Source organism: Phoca vitulina, unplaced genomic scaffold (assembly GCF_004348235.1).
Source record: "Phoca vitulina isolate PV1807 unplaced genomic scaffold, GSC_HSeal_1.0 scaffold45, whole genome shotgun sequence".
Classification (NCBI taxonomy): domain Eukaryota; kingdom Metazoa; phylum Chordata; class Mammalia; order Carnivora; family Phocidae; genus Phoca; species Phoca vitulina.
Window position 1 is genome coordinate 10,008,628 of NW_022589748.1, and position 17,995 is coordinate 10,026,622.

A 17,995-nucleotide genomic window follows, 5' to 3' on the forward strand; every position below is an offset into this window, starting at 1 on the left:
GCACTGAGCAGAGACTGAGGTCAGGTAAAGAACAGAAGCCGAAGTGTGGGGCATCTTGTCTGAGGAACCTGGGGGTAGAGCACCACCGGGAGGAGAGTGACGACCTTGCGCCCCCCCCTCCCCCGCCATGGTGGTGTTTTTGTAGGTCTGGAACTCAGGAAGGAGAACTGGACTAGAGAATTGGATCTTAGCAGCTTAGCTGTAGCCAAAGTCATGAATAAGGACACAGGGAGAGTAGTGGAAAAGAAAGGAGAGGGTGTAGCTTAGGGTTGGAGGAACAGGGCCAGCAGAATATAGTATGAGAACAATCAGGAGAGTGTAGCACCATAGTCCAAGGAAGTTTTAAAGAGAGTGGTCAATGTCAAATGCTCCACTGGACTCTGTGGCCAACCACACAGTAGCCCTAGTTCTGGCTAAAACAGGCACCTTCACCATGAGGCCGACATCTGCTCACCCCCAAGGCCAGCTAAGGTCAGGGCTGGTCCAGGAGGAACTTTGGCCTGCCCATCCTAGGGGCCCAGGGTATCACAGCCACTGAGGCCACTTGGGGCTACTGGGGGTTGTCAGGGGTCAAACCTCCTGAGTGAAGGGACCTGACCAGCCCCTAAGGCACAGCCTCCCAGAAATTCTGGCATCTGTATCCCCTGCCCTTGAGCTTGAGAAAGTGGTTTGATTGCCTTCTAGACACGAGTTTTTACTTCTTTGGCTACAGAGACTGGCCAAACAGAGACGTCTAGGGTGGCGATGTGTAGTTACTAATATTTACTGAAAAAGCCCGTGTGGAGAAGATTGCTGAGAAAGAGGACAGTGCTCACTGAAGATTGGCTGACCCTGACCACTCCGGGCGCAGCCCTCCTCTCAGAGCATGCCCATGTCTCTATGATGCAATATGCTGCGTTTTTCCCAGCCTGGCGTCCGCTGCCCTTGGGTGGCAGAGTCTTCCTCGACGGCCCGATGCCATCGCCCGCCGCGGCCCGAGTCTCGGTGAGCGTGCCCACCGCGGCCAGCCCAGCGCCGGAAGTCCCCGTGGCCCGCGTCTCCGTCTCCACTCCGACCTGGTCCAGCCGCTGCAACCCCGCCGAAACCCTGGACGCCAGGTGGGGCCCGAAGGCAGACAAGGCCGCGAGCCCCCGTGAAGAAGCGACCGTCGAAAAGGCCGCGGGGCCCTGCGAAGGCGCGACTGCTGCCAAACCTGCGGCCGCCACAACCATGTGTCCGACTCCGGCCCCTAGCCCGGTCAGTACCGGCCCCGGCGCGAGCCCGGTCACCGCCGCAGCGAAGGCTCCGCCCGCGGACCCGATAGCAAATTGAACCCACAGACACCACTCGACACGCGGTTCCCGAGAACACAGTTGCAATGAAAGAAGTCACCCGCTGCGCTGCTCTAATCTGTCCGCCCGCGGGGGGACGGGCGGGTGAAGCCGGTGGGAAGGGACAGTCCGCAGATTGGGTCCAGACCTGCCTTTGGCCGTCACAACCCGGGAACCAGCCGACCCCACCGAGGACCTTGTTGCCAGGGGCTAACAAGGGACTACATTTCCCGGAACCCAACGCGAGGCTCCCAGCATCCCTGCGGCCAATGACTGCGAGGGGCGTGGTGAGCCCGCGCGGAGGGGGCCGGCAGGGCTGCCGGGCTCCGGGGAGGGTCAGCCGGACCGGGTGGGAGCAGGAGGGGCAGGCTGGCGACGGTGGACGAAGGATGCTTTCTCCCTGCAGACATGCTCCACCCACGAGCACAGTCTGGGATCCGAGACGGCATAGTTAGATCCAAATGTAACTAGATGCTGGGGGTGGGAAGGGTGAGGTTTCTGCGCGGGCCCTTGGGGGTTCACATGCCAGCCAGGGCAGCGACGGGAGAAGTGTAGCAGCTAAAATCTGGGACCACGTTTAGGGCAGGAAGCCTGGCTACTCGGAGTGTAGGCTGAGGGTTGGACGTTTATTCGTAACAATTAACAGCCTATACAAGACATCTCTAGAGCAGGGCCTATGGGTCTGAATGGACCCTTGCACCTGTCAGCAGCTCCACCTTCCAGACCCCTGCCTGCGGCCTTCACAACCCATGGGAGTTTGCTTGGGCAGGCAGCACAGGAAGCATCTTGGGGACAGGCTCAGTCACAGGGTGTTAGATGAAGCTCCTCTACCTGGAATGATTGGAAGTTGGCCCAGCCGCTAGTCTGTCCCTTCCCCTCCTGGGAAATTCCGCCTCCACTGCAGTTAAGGCCATCAGGATGAAAGCAGGGTCCGGGCTGGGGACCCAGTGGAGTCTTGGGAAGCATGAGGTGGGGGGTGGAGGGTGGGGTAAATGGGCTTGGGAAAGAAATAGAGATGGAGGTGGGGAGGCTGATTAGAATAGAGACTGATGATCTTGGTTCAGCACTCCTGAGATGAGGGCAAGGTGACTGCAGCAGCCAAAGTTTCCCAGAAGAGGAGGACAGTGCCCCCCACCCAGGGGGTACCTCCTTCAGCCCTTGGCATAAGAACCAGACCAAAGAGCCCAGGGAACTCCACAGGAGGGAAGCCCCACCCAAGCTTGGAGAGTCTCCCTGGGCCCCAGAGTTAAGGGGCTGGGGAAACTGGCCCACCCTTGGTCCTCACTTGTGGGTAAGCAGGTAGTGAATGAACCTCCTCTTGGGTAAGAGGTCACAGCCTGGGGGATTTCACCCTTTGGACTAGGATGGGCCCATGGAGACAGCTGCCTAGGAGTCAGCCTGTGGCGAAGGGTTAGGGCCAGCTTCCAGGAAGCTCAGCTGAGTGCTCCGCTCAGAGCAGACCCTTCCTGCAGGGCAGGTGCCCCTTAGGCTACAGCTCTGACTGCGGGGGGGGGAAAGATGGAACTAAGCTTGACGGATCTCACCCCCACTAGCACACACTGGGACCCCCAAACCAACTAGGTGGACAGGGGCTGGGCCCACAGGGTCTGGAATGGAGGGTAGGGGCCACTGAACATGGGGTAAGGAGGGACTGGAGGCACAGCCCCCAGGGTCCGTGGGTGTTCCAAAGTCCCCTGAGTTACGGGTTCAGCTGATGTAGACGCGATGGAAGTCGTGGGCACCAAAGGCCGCGTTGCACTTGGGGCACTTCCTCTGGCGGGCCTCATAGCGGCCCCGCACACACTCGAAGCAGAAAACGTGGAAGCACTTGGTAAGGACTGCATCCTTCTTGCGGGTGTTACAGCAGGGGCAGGTCAACCGCGCCTGGGCCGGGCAAAGGCATCAGCTCGGGCACAGTCCTGATGGCACCCAGACCCCGAGCTGACAGTAGGAGGTGGTCCAGGCTAAGCCCACCACATAGCAGAATCCATCTAACTCTCCCCGGAACCCTGAGAGGTGGGGCAGAGCACTCTCTGGATAAGGAAACTAAGGCTCAGAGGCCGAGCAAGCTCTCAAAACTAGAAAGTAGCAGAGTGAATTCTACCCTGCTCAGTGGTGGCCAGCAGGCAACATGTCCCCTCCCCTCTCAAAGCTGACAACCCACAGGCTCAGCCCGGGCTCCTCTGCCCTGGGGCTTGATCTCACCCCGCTGGCCTTCTCTGGCAAAACCCCAATCCTGGCTGGAGCTCACTGTCTACCTTCTCTTCATTTGCACCTAAGTCACAGATGGGCATAGCAGTGCCACTAGAAATCTGCCGTCTCTACCCTCAACTGGGCCCACCCCTGGTGCCATCCAGAGATCCGGCTGGGTCCCTGGACTCACTCTTCTCTATGAAGGTTTTACAAATCTCTCCTATCCTGAAACCTCCCACCGGCCACCAGATCTCACCTCCAACTCCAGGAGTTCCCTCAACTCCAAATTCCCCAACATTCTTCCTCTGCCCTGCTTGAAATCCCAGCCCAGCCTACTGCCCCAGTGTCACCTCTTCCCTAGCTCTCAAACCACACCCATCCAAGTCCATCTCTTCTGGAGAAGTGTTCCTCTCCCTCCCCATGGCTGCCCCCCAGCTGCCTCTGCTCCTTCAAGGCCAAACCACAGGCTTCTCCTCCTCTGCCTATCATTTATGCTTTGAGGTTCCTAAAGGAAAAGAATGACCTGTCCCCATGCTACAAACCCTCCTTGCGTGACCACAGTTGTATGCAGCTCCCACTGCTGCCTCTACTCACAATCTCCCAAACCCCTGTTGTCCACACAGTCCCTCTGCTTCAAGTGCCTTCCCAGCCAGCCTCCCACAGGTACCTCATTTTCAATATCCTGGAGACACAACACTGTCCACCAAAATCTGCTTCTCCACAGTCTTCCTAATCCCATTATGTGCCACTTGTCATCCCTCGCTTCTCAAATCAGGAATGCAAGCATTCTCGTTACCTCCCTCTCCCTCACTCCATCACTGAGTCCAAGCACTTCTGCCTCCTGAGTATCTCCTGACCTCCTCTACTTGTCACTAACACCCCATGCTAGCTCCCTGTCCATTTTTGCCTCAATGACTCCAATAGCCTAACAGATTTCTCTGCCTGTAGTCTTCACCTCCTCTGTACCAAATCTAACAGCAAATCAGACCACATCACTCTCTGGTTTAAAACCCTTTGATGTCTCCATACTGCCTACGGGATAAGCCAACATCTCCTCACCACACCCTTCAGGATCTGACACTGTCCAAGGCCTCCAACCTTCCTGCTCCCCACAAAACCCACATTCTGTCTTCCAACTACAGTGCCCAGCAATCTGTCCTCCAGCACACCACTCTCCATGAAGGGCCTCTACCTCTGCCTTTCCCGTTGCTGGAACCCTCTCATCCTCATTCCTCACAGCCAACCCTCATTCTTCAGATTTTCCTTGGATGACACTCCTTCCAGAAAGCCTACTAGCCCCCAGAGCTGCCATGTGCCCCTGGCTTCTGCTATCGCAATGCTCATCACTCAGAATTACTTGGCTTCCTCCTCTAACAGATGGTCAGTTTCAAGAGATCTAAGACTAAGGCTAGTTCCTAGCCCTCCCACACCCAGCCAGGCACTGTGCCTGGCACAAGTACGTGTACGATACTTGGTTAGTTGTTCGATTCTCTATAACCAAGGTTCTGCCCACTTTTTGCTACTTATTTCTGGGGTCCCCAGACTATCCACTACAGCTCTCACCAACTCCCCATCTAAGATTTCCTGGGTGGATGGGGCACAACTCAGCCCCACAGCCCCACCTTGTACTCCTTGATCTCCTCCTGGAGGATTTCATCGGCATCTGCATAAACCTCCACCTTCCTCTGCTTCTCCAGCTTGCGCCGCAGCCGTGAGATGTCCTCCTGGAGCAGGAGAAGGGCTAGGCTAAGCGCAAGGGTTCTCCTCTTGAACCACCTGCCCCGAGGCCACACCAGTGACCCTGAGCCACACTGCCCCTGCCCCACGCACACACCTGAGCTCTCTTGAGGTTGAAGCTCTCTTTCTCGCGAGCAGCCCGGCTCTCTGCCAGGCAAGGCTGGATCTCTCGCAGTCGCGTCTGCACGTGCTCCAGCTGCACCTTTAGATCCTCTGCCAGCTGGGCCGCTTCCACAGCCTGAGGTAGGTGGGACAGGAAAGGGCGGGGGGGACCGTTCACCTGAGCTTGGGGAGTCAGGCGTGTGGAGCCATGGTCCACAGATGCCTGTGTCAAACGTTCCAGTGACTCTTGCTCTTGGGACCAAGTCCAGTATCTTCACTGGAGTTAGTCCTGCCTCCTGACTTCTCCACCTTCACCTCCTCCTGGTCTCCACAGTTCCTGACACACTCACTTCTTCACCTGCATAACGCTCTCTCCTATCTTTCAGCCTCCACGGGGCTCTTCTCTCTGCTCCCCTCAACTCCCACAACACACTTATTTCTTTCCAGTGGCCCCCTCAGGCCCCAGCTTACATTCAGCTCCCGAGACAGGCTCCCCTATTTTTCTTTCACAAGACTTACTGGGATCTGCAGTAGCATATTTTACCTGTGGGATTATTGGCTGGTTATCTGCCCCTCAAGACTGGAGGTTCCCACTTCTGGTAGGACCCTCTTGTTCCAGGTTCTCCCCAGCACTCAGTGCCAGGGGTTCATAGCAAGGGCATGAATAACACTGCCTTAATTAATGAATTAAATGGGGAAAAAAAAAAGCCAAACAGGGGAAAGAAAACGAAAACCAACATTGATCTTAAGCCTCTACCATGACCTAGACGTTCCTGAGGTTTAATACAACTATGTGACAGGGACCAGCATCCCTATTTCACAGCTAACCAAGAGAGTGGATTCTGGAGCCAAGGAGATCAGCCCCAATTCCTGGTCCAATCTTTCTTGAGCAAGTCAGCTGCCTGCCCTAAGCCTCAATTTCCTCACTGAGAAAAGGAGATAATAACAAACACCATCTCACAACTGTTATGAGACCAAAATGCAATCCAGCACGGACAAGGCTCAGCACAGGAACTAGAACACAGTAAGCTTTCAAGACGTGAGCTGGGCTGGGAGAGGAGGCACAGGAGGGCTTCAGCTGTGAGCCACCATCCTAGGTTGCTTTCTCCCCTCGGGCCTGGCCTCACCTTCCTCTTGTTGAGCTCCAGGGCCTGGCTGCGCAGCGTCAGCTCCTTCTCCACACCCCCAAGGCTGCCCTGCAAGGCCCGCTCTTTCTCCTCCAGCTTCTGCACGGTCAGCAGCTGGGCATCCACCTGAGGTCAGGGGTGGTGAGTCAGTGTTGGGGAGCCTCTGGCCCCTCTAGCTCCACCCTGAAAGCCCAGGGTAGCCATACCTGGGACTTCAGGCCCAGAACTTGCTCGCCCAGCTCATCCTTCTCCTCCCGCAGCAGCTTGTGTATTTGGTTGGCCTTGATCCGCTCGGACATCAGCTTGAAGTTGGCATCATCCTTTTCCCGTAACTGCTGTAGCAGCCGCCCGTTTTGCTCCTGCATGTCTTCAAAAGCCTGACCGGTTACATCCATCTCTGACAACAGAGCCTCCTCTTCCTGTGGTAAACGGGCAGAGATGAGATGGAACATGGGAGATGATCGTGGGGAAACCACAGGAAAACAGGGCTGAACAGAGTGGTCCCGGACCATCTGCTAGAAGCACTCAACAGGGAGTTAAGGGAATCCCAACATTCAGAAGCAAGGGGACCACAAGGGGGTCGCACCTGCTTGGTAGCACCCAACTTGCGCTGCAGGTGCTCGATCTGCTCCTCCGCCTGGCGAATGCGCCGCAGGGCGTCCTCATCCGCAATTTTTTTGCTCTCCCTTCTGTCCCTTTCCTCCAATTCCCGAATACGGCTCCGTAGTTCATCAACCTACAGCCACCAGAGTGTTAGCTCTTGTCACTGCTTCCCGTTGACCTAGGGCTCTGCTCTGGTCAGAACTCCCCAGGGCAGCCTCTGTGCGTGCCCCACAGGCCCTACCTGTCCTCACCTCAGCCTTGGCCTTGCGTTCAGCTGCCATGAGCTGCACCTTATCCCGCTGTTCCTTGGGTGCTGACTTGTACATGTCCAGCAGCAGCTTCATCTCCTTCTGGCTCTCCTGGGCCTTCCTGGGGAAACACAGGAGGAAGGCTTAGTGAATGGTGATGGAGGCTACTTTGATAGGGGTGGGAGGGAAACAGGAATAGGGCCTCACTTGAGCTCTGCTCGGAGACCTTTGAGGAGTTCTGACTCCTTCCTCTTGGCCTCCTCCACCTTGGCCTTCTCCCGATCAGCCCTTGAGAGAGCCGAGGCCACAGATGGGGGTCCCAGGCCAGGCCCTTCCCGCTCTCGAAGCTCCCGCTTGGGCCTGGCCTCAGGTTCTCGGCCCCGGGAGGAGGGGCCCTGGGACCCAGGAGTTATGGCCTGGGCATCTTCCTCAGAGGGGACCAGCTCCTCCTTCTTCACTGAGGAGGTAGTAGTGGTGGCGCCAGGCACTGAAGCCATCTCCTTTCTGCTGTCGGGGGCAGTGACAGGGCCTGGCCCACCCTCTTCTTTCCCTGGGGCTGGGGCACTGAGGCCAGAGTCTTCTGGGTGGCCCAGGTTGGGGATGGAGTGGGTTGAGCCGCTGGCCTGGGCCCGGAGCTGCAAAGACAGAGAACAGGGCTGAGATGAGACAGTGCTCACCCGGGTCCAGCCAAGGCTTTTCCCAGGCAGCCCCCTCTCACCTTGCCAATCTCCGCCTGCACTTCCCGCAGCTTCCGCTTGTACCGCTGGGCATCCCCCTTTAGCTGGTGGTTGTGGTTTTGGAGGCTGCTGATCAGGTGGCGCATCTCACGGTTGATGGGCCCTGGGAGAGGGTTGGGAAGGAGTTAGACCGGCTTCTGCATGAAGGGCCCAACCCCTCAGTGGGGGAAGAAGGGAAGCCACAGCTGTCACTCCCATTGTGGAGGAGAAGGAAACTGAGGCCGTACATACAGTGTGATCTCATCAAAGTAATAACCCAGGCTTGAAGAAAGCTCACCCAAAACTAACTTAAGACTGCCTATTTGTTATTTCTGTTAATGTAAATTTTTCTAATATTTCCAAATTTCCTTTAAAGGAACACATAATTGTAATATTCACCAAAATAAATTAGTCCACTTCTTTTGTATTTTTAAACAAATGTCACCTTCTGAGTTTCACCTCTCTAGCCTTCCCATCCAAAATCACAACCCCTTTCTCCCAACACTTCCTATCTTTCTTCCCTGCTTTGTTTTTCTTGACATATTTGCCACCACCTAACATACGTGGTCTGTTTTTCGCTTTGTTGCCTCCCTTTACTACAATACTGCTCCACAGTAGCAGGGATCGTCTGTGTTTTGTTCACGGACATAATCCCAAAGCCTAGAAAAGAGCCTGGCTCATAGGTCCTATTCAAAAAACTTTGTGAAATGAACGACTACCTCTAAGAGAAAGACACCGTAAGGCCAGAGAACCACGGACCGGGCCAAGAGCTCACGTTCTGGCTGCGCCTGCTCGGTCAGCCACCTCGGCTGGTTGTGACCCTTACCATGCCTTTGAGTCAGGTGGTATGATCCCTGTTTTGGCCAGGGAGAGGAGGCTCTGCAAAAGGAAGGGGCTCAACCCTTCGCATCTGGATAAGCAGCAGCCCCACACCAGGGACCAGCAATCCCAGAAAGGGCCCCACCCCACCCTGTCCTCACCACATACCCGCCTGCTCGTTGGCCGCCAGGTTCTGCTCAAACTCGATGCGCAGCATCTCGTACTCCTTGCGTACCTGGGCCAGTGTGTCCTCCAGCTGGATAACCTCTGTGCGTAGCTTCTTCTGCAGCCCCAGCTCATCACTCTGTAGGTTGAGGCGTTAAGGACCCACACAACCCCTCAGCCCCCTGGCAAACTCCTCTCCTCTTCCGCCCCACCTCAGGCCTCTGTGGCTTAGGAAGAATTTATTCCCAAGGGACCCTTGGCAGCACACAGGGCCTGCGAAGGCCAGCAACACCTTGACCCTGAAGTCTGTTCCAGGGCCATACCTCCATGTGCTCAATGTGTCTTAGGTGGGAATTCTTGGTAGCCAGCAGCAGCCCCCGGGCCTCATCAAGCTGGGTCTTCACTTGCAGAGACTCGTTGTAGAGCAGCGAGAACTGGGCCTGCAGCATTCGGTACTCCCCCGTTTCCCTCACCACCTCCTCGGGAAGGCTCCGCAGGGCCACCTAGGACCAGGGTGCCCAAAAACGATCAGCAAGAGGATTCAGGACCCAGCCGCTACCTTGCAGGTTCAGGCCCTCCCAGTCCTAAATAGAGCCCACCTTGAGGCGCTCATTGGTCCGCACAGCCCCCTGAAGTTCGGCCTGCAGCTTCTCCAGCTCTGCCATACGGCTGTTGGCCAATTCCTGGTTTTCCTCCAACTCTGCATTCAGCATCTCAAACTGTGGAATGGGAGGGGCTGTGGGAGGCAGGGCCAGGCCAGGATGCCTGCTTCCCTCACATCCCCGCCACATGTGAGCAATGATGGATTCTGAAGCCCCACGGACAAGCCAAACCCAAGCACTTTCCTAAGGGCTCCCAGGTAAGTGGGAGAAAATACTGCATGGTCAGTGCTGGGAACCAAGGCTCATAACTGACAGGGAATCAGGGTAGCCTTCTTGAAAGACCTGAAAAGGAACCTGAAATAAGGAATTAACAGGGAACAACAAACCTTACAGCATCAAAAAAATGTGCAATGAATAAGAAGTGAGAGAGCCCTCTGTGAGACACCTCCTTCAGCCAGCCAGCAAAGAATGCCAGTCAGCTCCAATATACTTTCATTTGCCTCTCCCTGTTTTTTTTTTCTAAGATTTATTTTCATGTGTGAGAGAGCGCACGTGTGCACGAGTGAGGGAGGGGTGGGGTAGAGGGAGAAGCAGGCTCCCCGATGGGCAGGGAGCTCAACATGGGGCTCCATCCCAGGACCCTGGGAGCATGACCCGAGCCAAAGGCAGACGCTTAGCCAACTGAGCCACCCAGGCGCCCCCATTTGTTTCTTTTCTATGCTTTTCCTTTGGGGCACCTGTAACCACCTGATGAACTATCTTACTTCTTGTTTGTTCCCCCAACCAGAACCTGAGCTCCATGAAACCTTTGCTTTTTGTCTCTTGTCCTCTGATGCCTACTTCCAAGCACCATGCTTAGTACTTAATGTTAACACTTATTTATTAAATATATAAATGAATAAAACAGAGCACCATGAATGACAGGGAAGAGATTCAGACCATGCAGATGGTCTGTCCTTAATTCTGAGGAGATTTTCATGGGTGGGGCAGAGAAAAGATTACAGGAAGGATTGGGAAAAATGGTGCCTACTCACTTTCTGCATGCTGAGTGTGATCTGGCCCCCCTGGAAGCCGGAGGAGCTCCCAGACACATAGTAGCCAGAGTTGAGCTGTGGAGAGACAGACCGATGGGGGTGGAGGAGAGAAGCTAGGGCTCCACGTACCCAGCCATGGCTCCATCTGACCCAGTACCCAAGCCCCACCTGCTCCAAGGCCTCTGCCAGGTGCTTATTGAGCTTCTGCTCACGCTTGCGCAGCTTCTCAATGTCCCACTGCAGGTCCTCCACCGTCGTCTCCATCTCCAGCACCTTGGTCTCTGCTGATGTCACTTTATCCTGGAGCTCAGAGTACTGGGGACAATGATAGGGTCAGATGCTTAGAGGAGGGGACTTGGCTCCCTGAGAGCCTTGGTGCACGTCTAACCCAAACCCTGCCCTGGTTTTAATCCCACCTCCAACGAGATGCGATGGTGCTTCTCTTGTAGCTGAGTGGCCAAGTCCTGCAGCCGCCGGTTCTCACGACCCAACTCCCGGGTGCGTGCCCGAGCCACCTCACCGGGGGGCTCACTGTCCCCTGAGAAGGCAGGGCTCGGGTAAGAGCCAAGTCCAGGGCAATGGGGCAAAGTACTAACTCATTCTGGAGTCTGCTATGTGCCCAGTGTGATCCACCAGCTGTCTTGCCAATTTCTCATGACAAAGCCAGGAGTCTGTATCTCCACTGCACAAAGGAGGAAACCAGCTCAGAGAGGAGAGCCATCTGCCCAGAATGACAGGATTAGGGCTGGGAGAAGCCTGTCAGCCTGTCAGCCTGCAAAGCTTGGGCCCTTGCTACTGTGCCTTGTGGGTCAGCAACTGCAACCAAAATCTGTGCAAAGTGTTCTAAAGGTCTCCAGCTGGAAGGCAGTAGCCCCATAAGCATCAACTCCTCCCACCCAGCTCTCTAGAGCTCAACCCCATGAACCAAAGGCAGAGCCCCATCTACAACCTACCCCTTTCCCTGAGAAAGTGGCTGATTTATTCCTTGGAGAATTATGGCTGCCTCTGCGCTCGGGCATTGAGGGGATACAAGCAAGACACAAATGGGGACAGACACCTCTGCGGCGGGACACAAAGAACTAACCTCGGCTGTATACTCGCTGACAGAGTTCCTCCACCCGGCGCTGTAGGCGGTCTGAGGCCTCTACGACACGGGACACGGCTGCCTTGGAGAACTCCATTCGGCCCTGGAGCTGCAGCTCCACCTCCTCACTACTGCTGGCACCCAGTGCTACCACAAAAGCCAAGGCTGGCTCACTGAGGGGGGGCCGCAGCTGCACTGGCAGGGGCTCTGTGAGGGAGGGACAGACCCTCATGAAGATCTCAGGAGGAGAACAGCAGCAGTCACCACCACTCCACAGCAAGTTCCAGACTGAGCCCTTCGGTACTCTATGGCTCACTAAATCAGCACAAGCAATGCCCATCATTAAAGTGAAACTACGGAGGCTCAGGGAGCTAAAGTAATTTCAAGGCCACAGAGCTTCCAAATCATTCCTCAGGGAAGCCTTCTCCGCCTTCGCAATCTATATTAGAACCACACACGAGTGCACATACACTAATTCCCTTTCAAGGGCCCCTCTTCTTTTTACTTATGGTTTAAAATCACTTCCTCCCTGATGGCAGAGGCAGTATTTCTTTTCGCTTATCTTTGTCTCTTCCGAGGTTGTAACAGTACTAACTACACAGCTAACACTTGATATTAATACTTTTTTGAACTAAATGAGGGTCAAACATGACGTGCACTACAAACCAAGTCACTCAGATCCCAAAGCCTGGGGCCTGGGTTCTTACCCGCTGCATTTTGCTGTCCAAACAGAAAGTCAAGTGTGTGTGTGTGTGTGTGTGTGTGTGTGAGTGAGTGAGAGAGAGAGAGAGAGAGAGAGAGAGAAGGGTGGTGGGGGAATTCAGAAGAGGGAGAGAGAGAGAAGGGTGGTGGGGGAATTCAGAAGACTAATATGAAAGTTCCCTCCTCTCCAGGACCGTTCCCAGGACTTAATTAAGCTCCCCAGATCCTAGGGCTTTGGCCCTACCCCTCAGCTCCGATGTCCCTGGCTCTGTGAGAGGGGTCTCATCACGTGTCGGCCCCTCCTGGGTCCCAGGCGCCTCTGTCCCTGAAGACAGCTCCCCCTGGCTCTCATGGTGTCGGAGAAGGGCTTCCACAGTTTCATCCAGCTGAAGGGAGAAAGCACCAAAAATGTTATGAATCCCTCAGGTGCTTCCCAGCATGATACTCCTTTCCCAGCAGAGTAGTCTGAGGATTGGCAGCTGGATCAAGGCCAGGTCTTGGAAAGCAGAGGGGCATCCACCTGGGCCCAGTAGCGATTGACAATGAGGAGTGTGGCATCATCTGTGGCCTGCCGCTTCTCCAGCTTCTCAATTCGTTCTCGGAGTTCATCTTCACAAGCCTGTCGCTGTTCCAACCGCTCTGCCAGTTTCTTGTTCTTGAACTGCAGAACCTTCAGGTCCATCTCCTCCTACCAAGGAAAACAAAGGGGACGAGGAGAGGGTCAAGCAGGGCCCAAGAAACCAATCACAGAGAGAGACAAAATAGAGCAACTGGAACGGAGAAGACAGTATCTCCAGACTAACCACTAACAAAATTTAAAGAGATTCAGACACCCACAGAGAAAGCATCTTAATTGTGAGGAGAGTTCTGCTTCTGCCTCTTTCTAATTCTCAAGTCTTTGACAAGTCACACGCCCTCTGGGAATCTGGTTCCCTATCTGTAAAAAGAAGGCAGACGTCATGTCCTCGGTTTCCTTCAACAGAGTGTTCTGTAAAGTGGATCCTGCTAAGCTTGGGGGAACTGCGAGTAAAGGTTCTAGACGATTTGGGCGGAGAACAGAGATGGGAGTCCGGCAAGTTGTGAGGACTGGGGCAGGAGCCCACGAACCGTGGAAGAGATGCCCCCAAGACGAATGGGCTCTATAAGCGTGGTCGTGGTCTTCTCCTCGCGGCTCAGCTTCTTCTCTGGGGGCCCTGAGCCACCGTCGCCGGCGGCGCGTTTGTTGCCGGGTCCAGACATGGCCGCGGCTGCGAGGAGCGGCGCAGGGTCTCCCGAGAGACGTCAGGCAGGCGTAAGCGGCACTTCCGTCACCTGCAGAAGACAGAGAGCAGAGATGTGGATGTGGCCAGCGCTCCGCAGCCCCAAGCCTTCCCCGCACACACCTGCTGGATTCCGACACCGCCTGCCCCTGGCCCCTCACCAGCAGCAGGCTCAGCCTAGCGCCATCTTGGACTTCACCGGACGTCACCGGCCTCCTCAGCCCAGAGCGCAAGCGCCGCAGGCAATGCCGGATGTGGCGAAATTTCATTTCCTGTTTCTATTGGTCGCGTTTTGTCCCGCCTCTCGGGCCCCGTTTGGTTTCTTCCTGAACACCATCTCTTTCTCTCGGTGATTGGCCAGCAGACAGTTCCCGTGGCAACTGACACCACACTCACATCCTCCAGCCCTGAGGGAATCGCCTGCCTCCTGTTAGCCACTTTGAAACGACGGCACGGGGGCGGTACTTGAAGCTTATTGCGCACGCGCATTCTCTTCTCACTGATTGGCGGGCGTCCTACACTTGTTCCCGCCCTCCACGAGCTCCCTTAGCAACGGTCGCCGTTGAGACGGAGGGAGACGCCCCCCGCGGATTGGCTGCACGAGGCCTCTCTGCGGCGTAGATTGGGTGAGGCGTCGCTGGAGGGAGGGCTTGACAGTCGAGGCCCAAGAACCGGCATTCCCAGGACCCAGGAGGGGCACAGCCTGTGGTGAGCCGCGGCTAGGAAGAGCGACGAGATGATCCGCCAGAAGTCCAGCCAATTCATGGCACTGAAGATACAGTCGGAGCTTGAACAGCCCTCAGAACTGCAGCGGGAACACCAGAAGGACCTTAGCTCAGTGGATGGGTCCGTCACGCGGATGGTAACAGGTGTGCGGACCGAGTCCAGAACCGCGGCCTCGATAGAAGCGGATGAAGATCCTGCAGCCAACCTGTTCCCGGTGAGGGCGGGACAGAGTGGTCCGCTCATGAATGTTTATAAAAGGGCTCCCCGGCAGGGCGTCACCCGTCGTTATGTTTATTAACGTTCAAGACATTTCCTGGGTGCCTTGGTGAAGAGGCAGGGGTGTGTGACTCCGATTGTTAAATGCTCATGAATAGTACTTAGGGCCTATTGAAGCCTAGCCTGCCAGTGTTGCTCGTACATAATCCTTAAAATGACAAGGCAAGTTAGCAGGTTCTCAGGCCAGCTGGAGATTCCGGATGGGTCAGGGACTGGGGCCAGGGATGGCACAGCTCCGCCTGCCCATTCCGTTTTCTCTCCGCAGCCCCCGTTGCCCCAGCCCCGGATCTGCATGTGGTGAGTGTGAAGAATCTTGGGGTTTCCTGCCTCCTCAGTCCAAAGAGGGAGGGTGGGAAGAAGACTAAGGATGTAAATGCAATATCGACTGCTGTGGAGTATTGTATAAACGGAGACACTGAAGCCACCTGGGGAGTGGCAGAGACAAGAACTCAAGTTTCCTAATCCTCAGCTTTATAAATGAAGAGGATCGTGAGAGTTCCTTTAAGCCATATCCCTTATTTAAAGATGGAGAAAATTACACCCAGAGAGGAAGTGACTTGCCCAGAGAGGGTAGTGGAAGGGCTAACCCTCAAACTCAGGTCTCCTGGTTCCCAGTCCGGTGCTCTAGCCATCACAGCCTTCTCATGAGACGAATGCCTGATGGCCACCAACACCTTTTCTCCTCTTTTCTTATAACAGGAAGTACCTGGACATCCATTCCATGCACAGGCTGGAGAAGACAGCCAACACTGAGGAGATGAGGGAGTATGGGGGTGGGACAGGGAAGAGCAGAAGAGCTGGCTCCTGGGGAAGGCTAAGGGGGCTGGGCAGGGAAGGCAGGAATGCCCAGCTCCAGAGCACGTGGTGCACCAGTGTGGGGTGGTAAAGGGGGGCTGGCTCAGGCCTGTCTTCCTGTGTCCCTCCCAAGGGTGCTAGCTGAGCTCTTGGGGCTAAGCTGTCCTGAGCAAAGCCTGCGGGATGCCATCACCCTGGACCTCTTCTCCCACGCACTCCTCTTCTGCCGCCAGCACGGCTTCTCACTGGAACAGACATCGGCAGCTTGTGCCCTGCTCCAAGATCTTCACAAGGCCTGTGTTGGTGAGAGGCGGCGGCTACCAAAGGGTTTGAGCCCAGGGGACAGTGGAGGCTGGGATGGCACAAGTGACCCCAGGAAGCAAGTAATGGATTACCACCTGGAATCTTTGTTCTGTCATTACAAGCACTATTGTAATGACACCCACACAGTAACTTGTGTGTGACAACTTGTGTGGTGACAGCACCAACTTTATGAGATTGTTCTGAGAAATACTGTAGGTAATATACGTAAATATAAAAACTGCTCAATGAAATCGCTCCTCCTCCACCTCCCACTTCATTCCTGGAACTGATTTCCTGCAGAATGTTTAACAAGAGCTGAAATCACATATTTCTTGTTTTATTGTATGTCACTTAAGGGCAGGACCTCGTCTGTCTTGTTCAGTGCCTAGAACAGTGCATTGCAGTACTATCTGTTGAGTGAGTTAATGAAACAAGTAAGGACTTAAACTTAGATCTGTTAATTTCCAAAGCTCATGCTCAGTAAGTAGCTGGTGAGTGAGTGAAATGAATGATTATCCGGGAGGGGACTCACTTGTCACATCTTGCTTTCCCTCCCAGCAACTCCCTTGGGCAACGTGGAGGAATGTTACCGCTACTTCACCAGTGTCCTTTTTTGCCACGGAGTCAAGGTCAGTTCCCCTGAAACGGGATCTTCAGTCTCCCACAGATAAGGTCTAGCCCAGTCTCCTGTCCTCTCTCACACTCATCACCCTCATCTTCCTCTGAAGGCTGCAAGGGGTACTCCCTGCTCCTAAACGGCTGGGCACTTGGAGAAAAGGTCAGGGTTCCTGAAGGTGGTCAGTCCTCTAACTCCCACTCATCCCCACAGCGGCCCCCCTTCAGTATCAACCTCTTTAGGGAGGAACAGCTGCTGGCCCTGGCAGACTATGTGGTCAACACCTACTTCCGCCACTTCAAGCTCTACAAATATGTCTTCACACCCCAGGTATGGAAGCCACTCTTCATCTCCCCCTTTCACTCAATGCAGATGTCCTCCTCTTAGCCTCTCTCCTCCTCCCTCTTCCCAGGTGCGGCTGGATCTATCTTTGACTTACATGGGGCTACAGCCACCCAAGCTCTGGCCAGAAGATGAGACAGGTAAGGGAGAATGCTGGGGCCGGGGCTGGGGCTGGGGCTGGGGCTGAAGCCTCTTCCTGCTTCTGGCCTGCAGAGAAAGGCGGCGAGGAGGCAAAGGAGCAGGCAGTCACCCCGCAGGAGGAACCAGAAACAGTGGTCCTGCCAGAGCCAGAGCCAGAGCCAGAGCCAAGTGAGGATGGGTTAGGGTCCCCCGTGACTTTGGGCAGGCATAAAATGAAGGGTTTAGACCACATCAGGACTTCAGGTCTGTTCTAGGCACAGTGTCCTTTCTCCAAATGATTCCTTATGCAGAAGTCCAAGATGACAAACAGGTAATAAGAGTGCAGCTGCTGGGGGTGAAGCAGGAGCTCCATGAAAGGATCATTATAAAACCAATGACGGGGGCACCTGGGTGGCGCAGTGGGTTAAGCAGCCGATTCTTGGTTTCAGCTCAGGTCACGAGCTCACAGCTCACGGAGTCTGCTTGAGATTCTCCCACCCTCTCCTTCTGTCCCTCCTGCTCGTACGCATGTGCACGCACTCTCTCTAATAATCTTTAAAAAAATTTAAAAAACCAGTAACAGCCAGCGCACATTTGGCAATACTGTGGTGCCAGGCAGGCCCTGTTTTGAGCATTTTACATTTAATCTTCCTTCAGGCCTAGGCACTAGGTGCTATCACTATCTACACTGTACACAGGAGAAAACCGAGGTATGCAAAGATGGAATCACCTGTGTAAAGTCACTTATCTGCTGATCAGCAACCCAGAGAGTCCAGCCTGGCCAGTCCACCCCCCCCCCCCATAGAAGGGTTAGCTGGCCTTTCCTGAACTGAAGCTACCCTGCCACTTGTGTAGCCCCACAGCATCTCTGCTCACCTGCCCCTTGTTCCCTGCCCCCGGCAGGCCACGTCTCCATCCTGCAAGCCTACATCAGGACCCAGATGAACAAGGAGCTGAGGCAGCTCCAACAGCTGATGGAGGAGCGGCTCCAGGCCAGCGAGGAAAGGCTCAGCAGCAAGTTGACCACACTAGAGCGGCCCTTCCAGCTACCTTCCGGCAAAGGCAAGAACAAGACCAAGTGACCCCCAGCATTTTCCCCAATAAAGGCCCAGGGCA

General features: G+C 55.1%; 2 protein-coding genes across 8 annotated transcripts; one reads left to right on the top strand and one right to left on the bottom strand.

Annotated features, from left to right (window-relative positions):
• Window positions 1-1,758: 1,758 nt before the first annotated feature.
• On the bottom strand, window positions 1,759-13,943 carry RNF40 (ring finger protein 40). 5 transcript variants are annotated; one of them, XM_032430780.1, is made up of 20 exons: window positions 13,863-13,943; window positions 13,550-13,753; window positions 12,963-13,130; window positions 12,687-12,828; window positions 11,741-11,947; window positions 11,073-11,194; window positions 10,825-10,971; window positions 10,657-10,731; window positions 9,620-9,739; window positions 9,344-9,523; window positions 9,024-9,159; window positions 8,039-8,160; window positions 7,528-7,955; window positions 7,324-7,441; window positions 7,056-7,205; window positions 6,676-6,888; window positions 6,470-6,595; window positions 5,338-5,478; window positions 5,126-5,227; window positions 1,759-3,194 (listed from the first exon to the last, which is right to left on the bottom strand). In XM_032430780.1, exons 2-20 carry the CDS (start codon window positions 13,679-13,681, stop codon window positions 3,018-3,020), a joined length of 3,006 nt encoding a protein of 1,001 aa, XP_032286671.1. In that variant the 5' UTR covers window positions 13,682-13,753; window positions 13,863-13,943; the 3' UTR covers window positions 1,759-3,017. The 5 variants fall into 5 exon arrangements, with proteins under 5 accessions (XP_032286671.1, XP_032286669.1, XP_032286668.1 ...); XM_032430778.1 differs by having other exon boundaries at window positions 13,825-13,914; XM_032430777.1 differs by having other exon boundaries at window positions 10,657-10,971.
• A 357-nt stretch (window positions 13,944-14,300) lies between these two features.
• CCDC189 (coiled-coil domain containing 189) lies at window positions 14,301-17,984 on the top strand. Of its 3 annotated transcripts, XM_032430704.1 has the most exons (9): window positions 14,301-14,641; window positions 14,969-15,000; window positions 15,403-15,468; window positions 15,632-15,801; window positions 16,360-16,430; window positions 16,631-16,747; window positions 16,830-16,899; window positions 16,973-17,068; window positions 17,783-17,984. In XM_032430704.1, the coding sequence occupies exons 1-9, from the start codon at window positions 14,438-14,440 to the stop codon at window positions 17,959-17,961; spliced, it is 1,005 nt and encodes a 334-aa protein (XP_032286595.1). In that variant the 5' UTR covers window positions 14,301-14,437; the 3' UTR covers window positions 17,962-17,984. The 3 variants fall into 3 exon arrangements, with proteins under 3 accessions (XP_032286595.1, XP_032286597.1, XP_032286596.1); XM_032430706.1 differs by lacking the exon at window positions 16,973-17,068; XM_032430705.1 differs by lacking the exon at window positions 15,403-15,468.
• The last annotated feature ends 11 nt before the right edge of the window (window positions 17,985-17,995 follow it).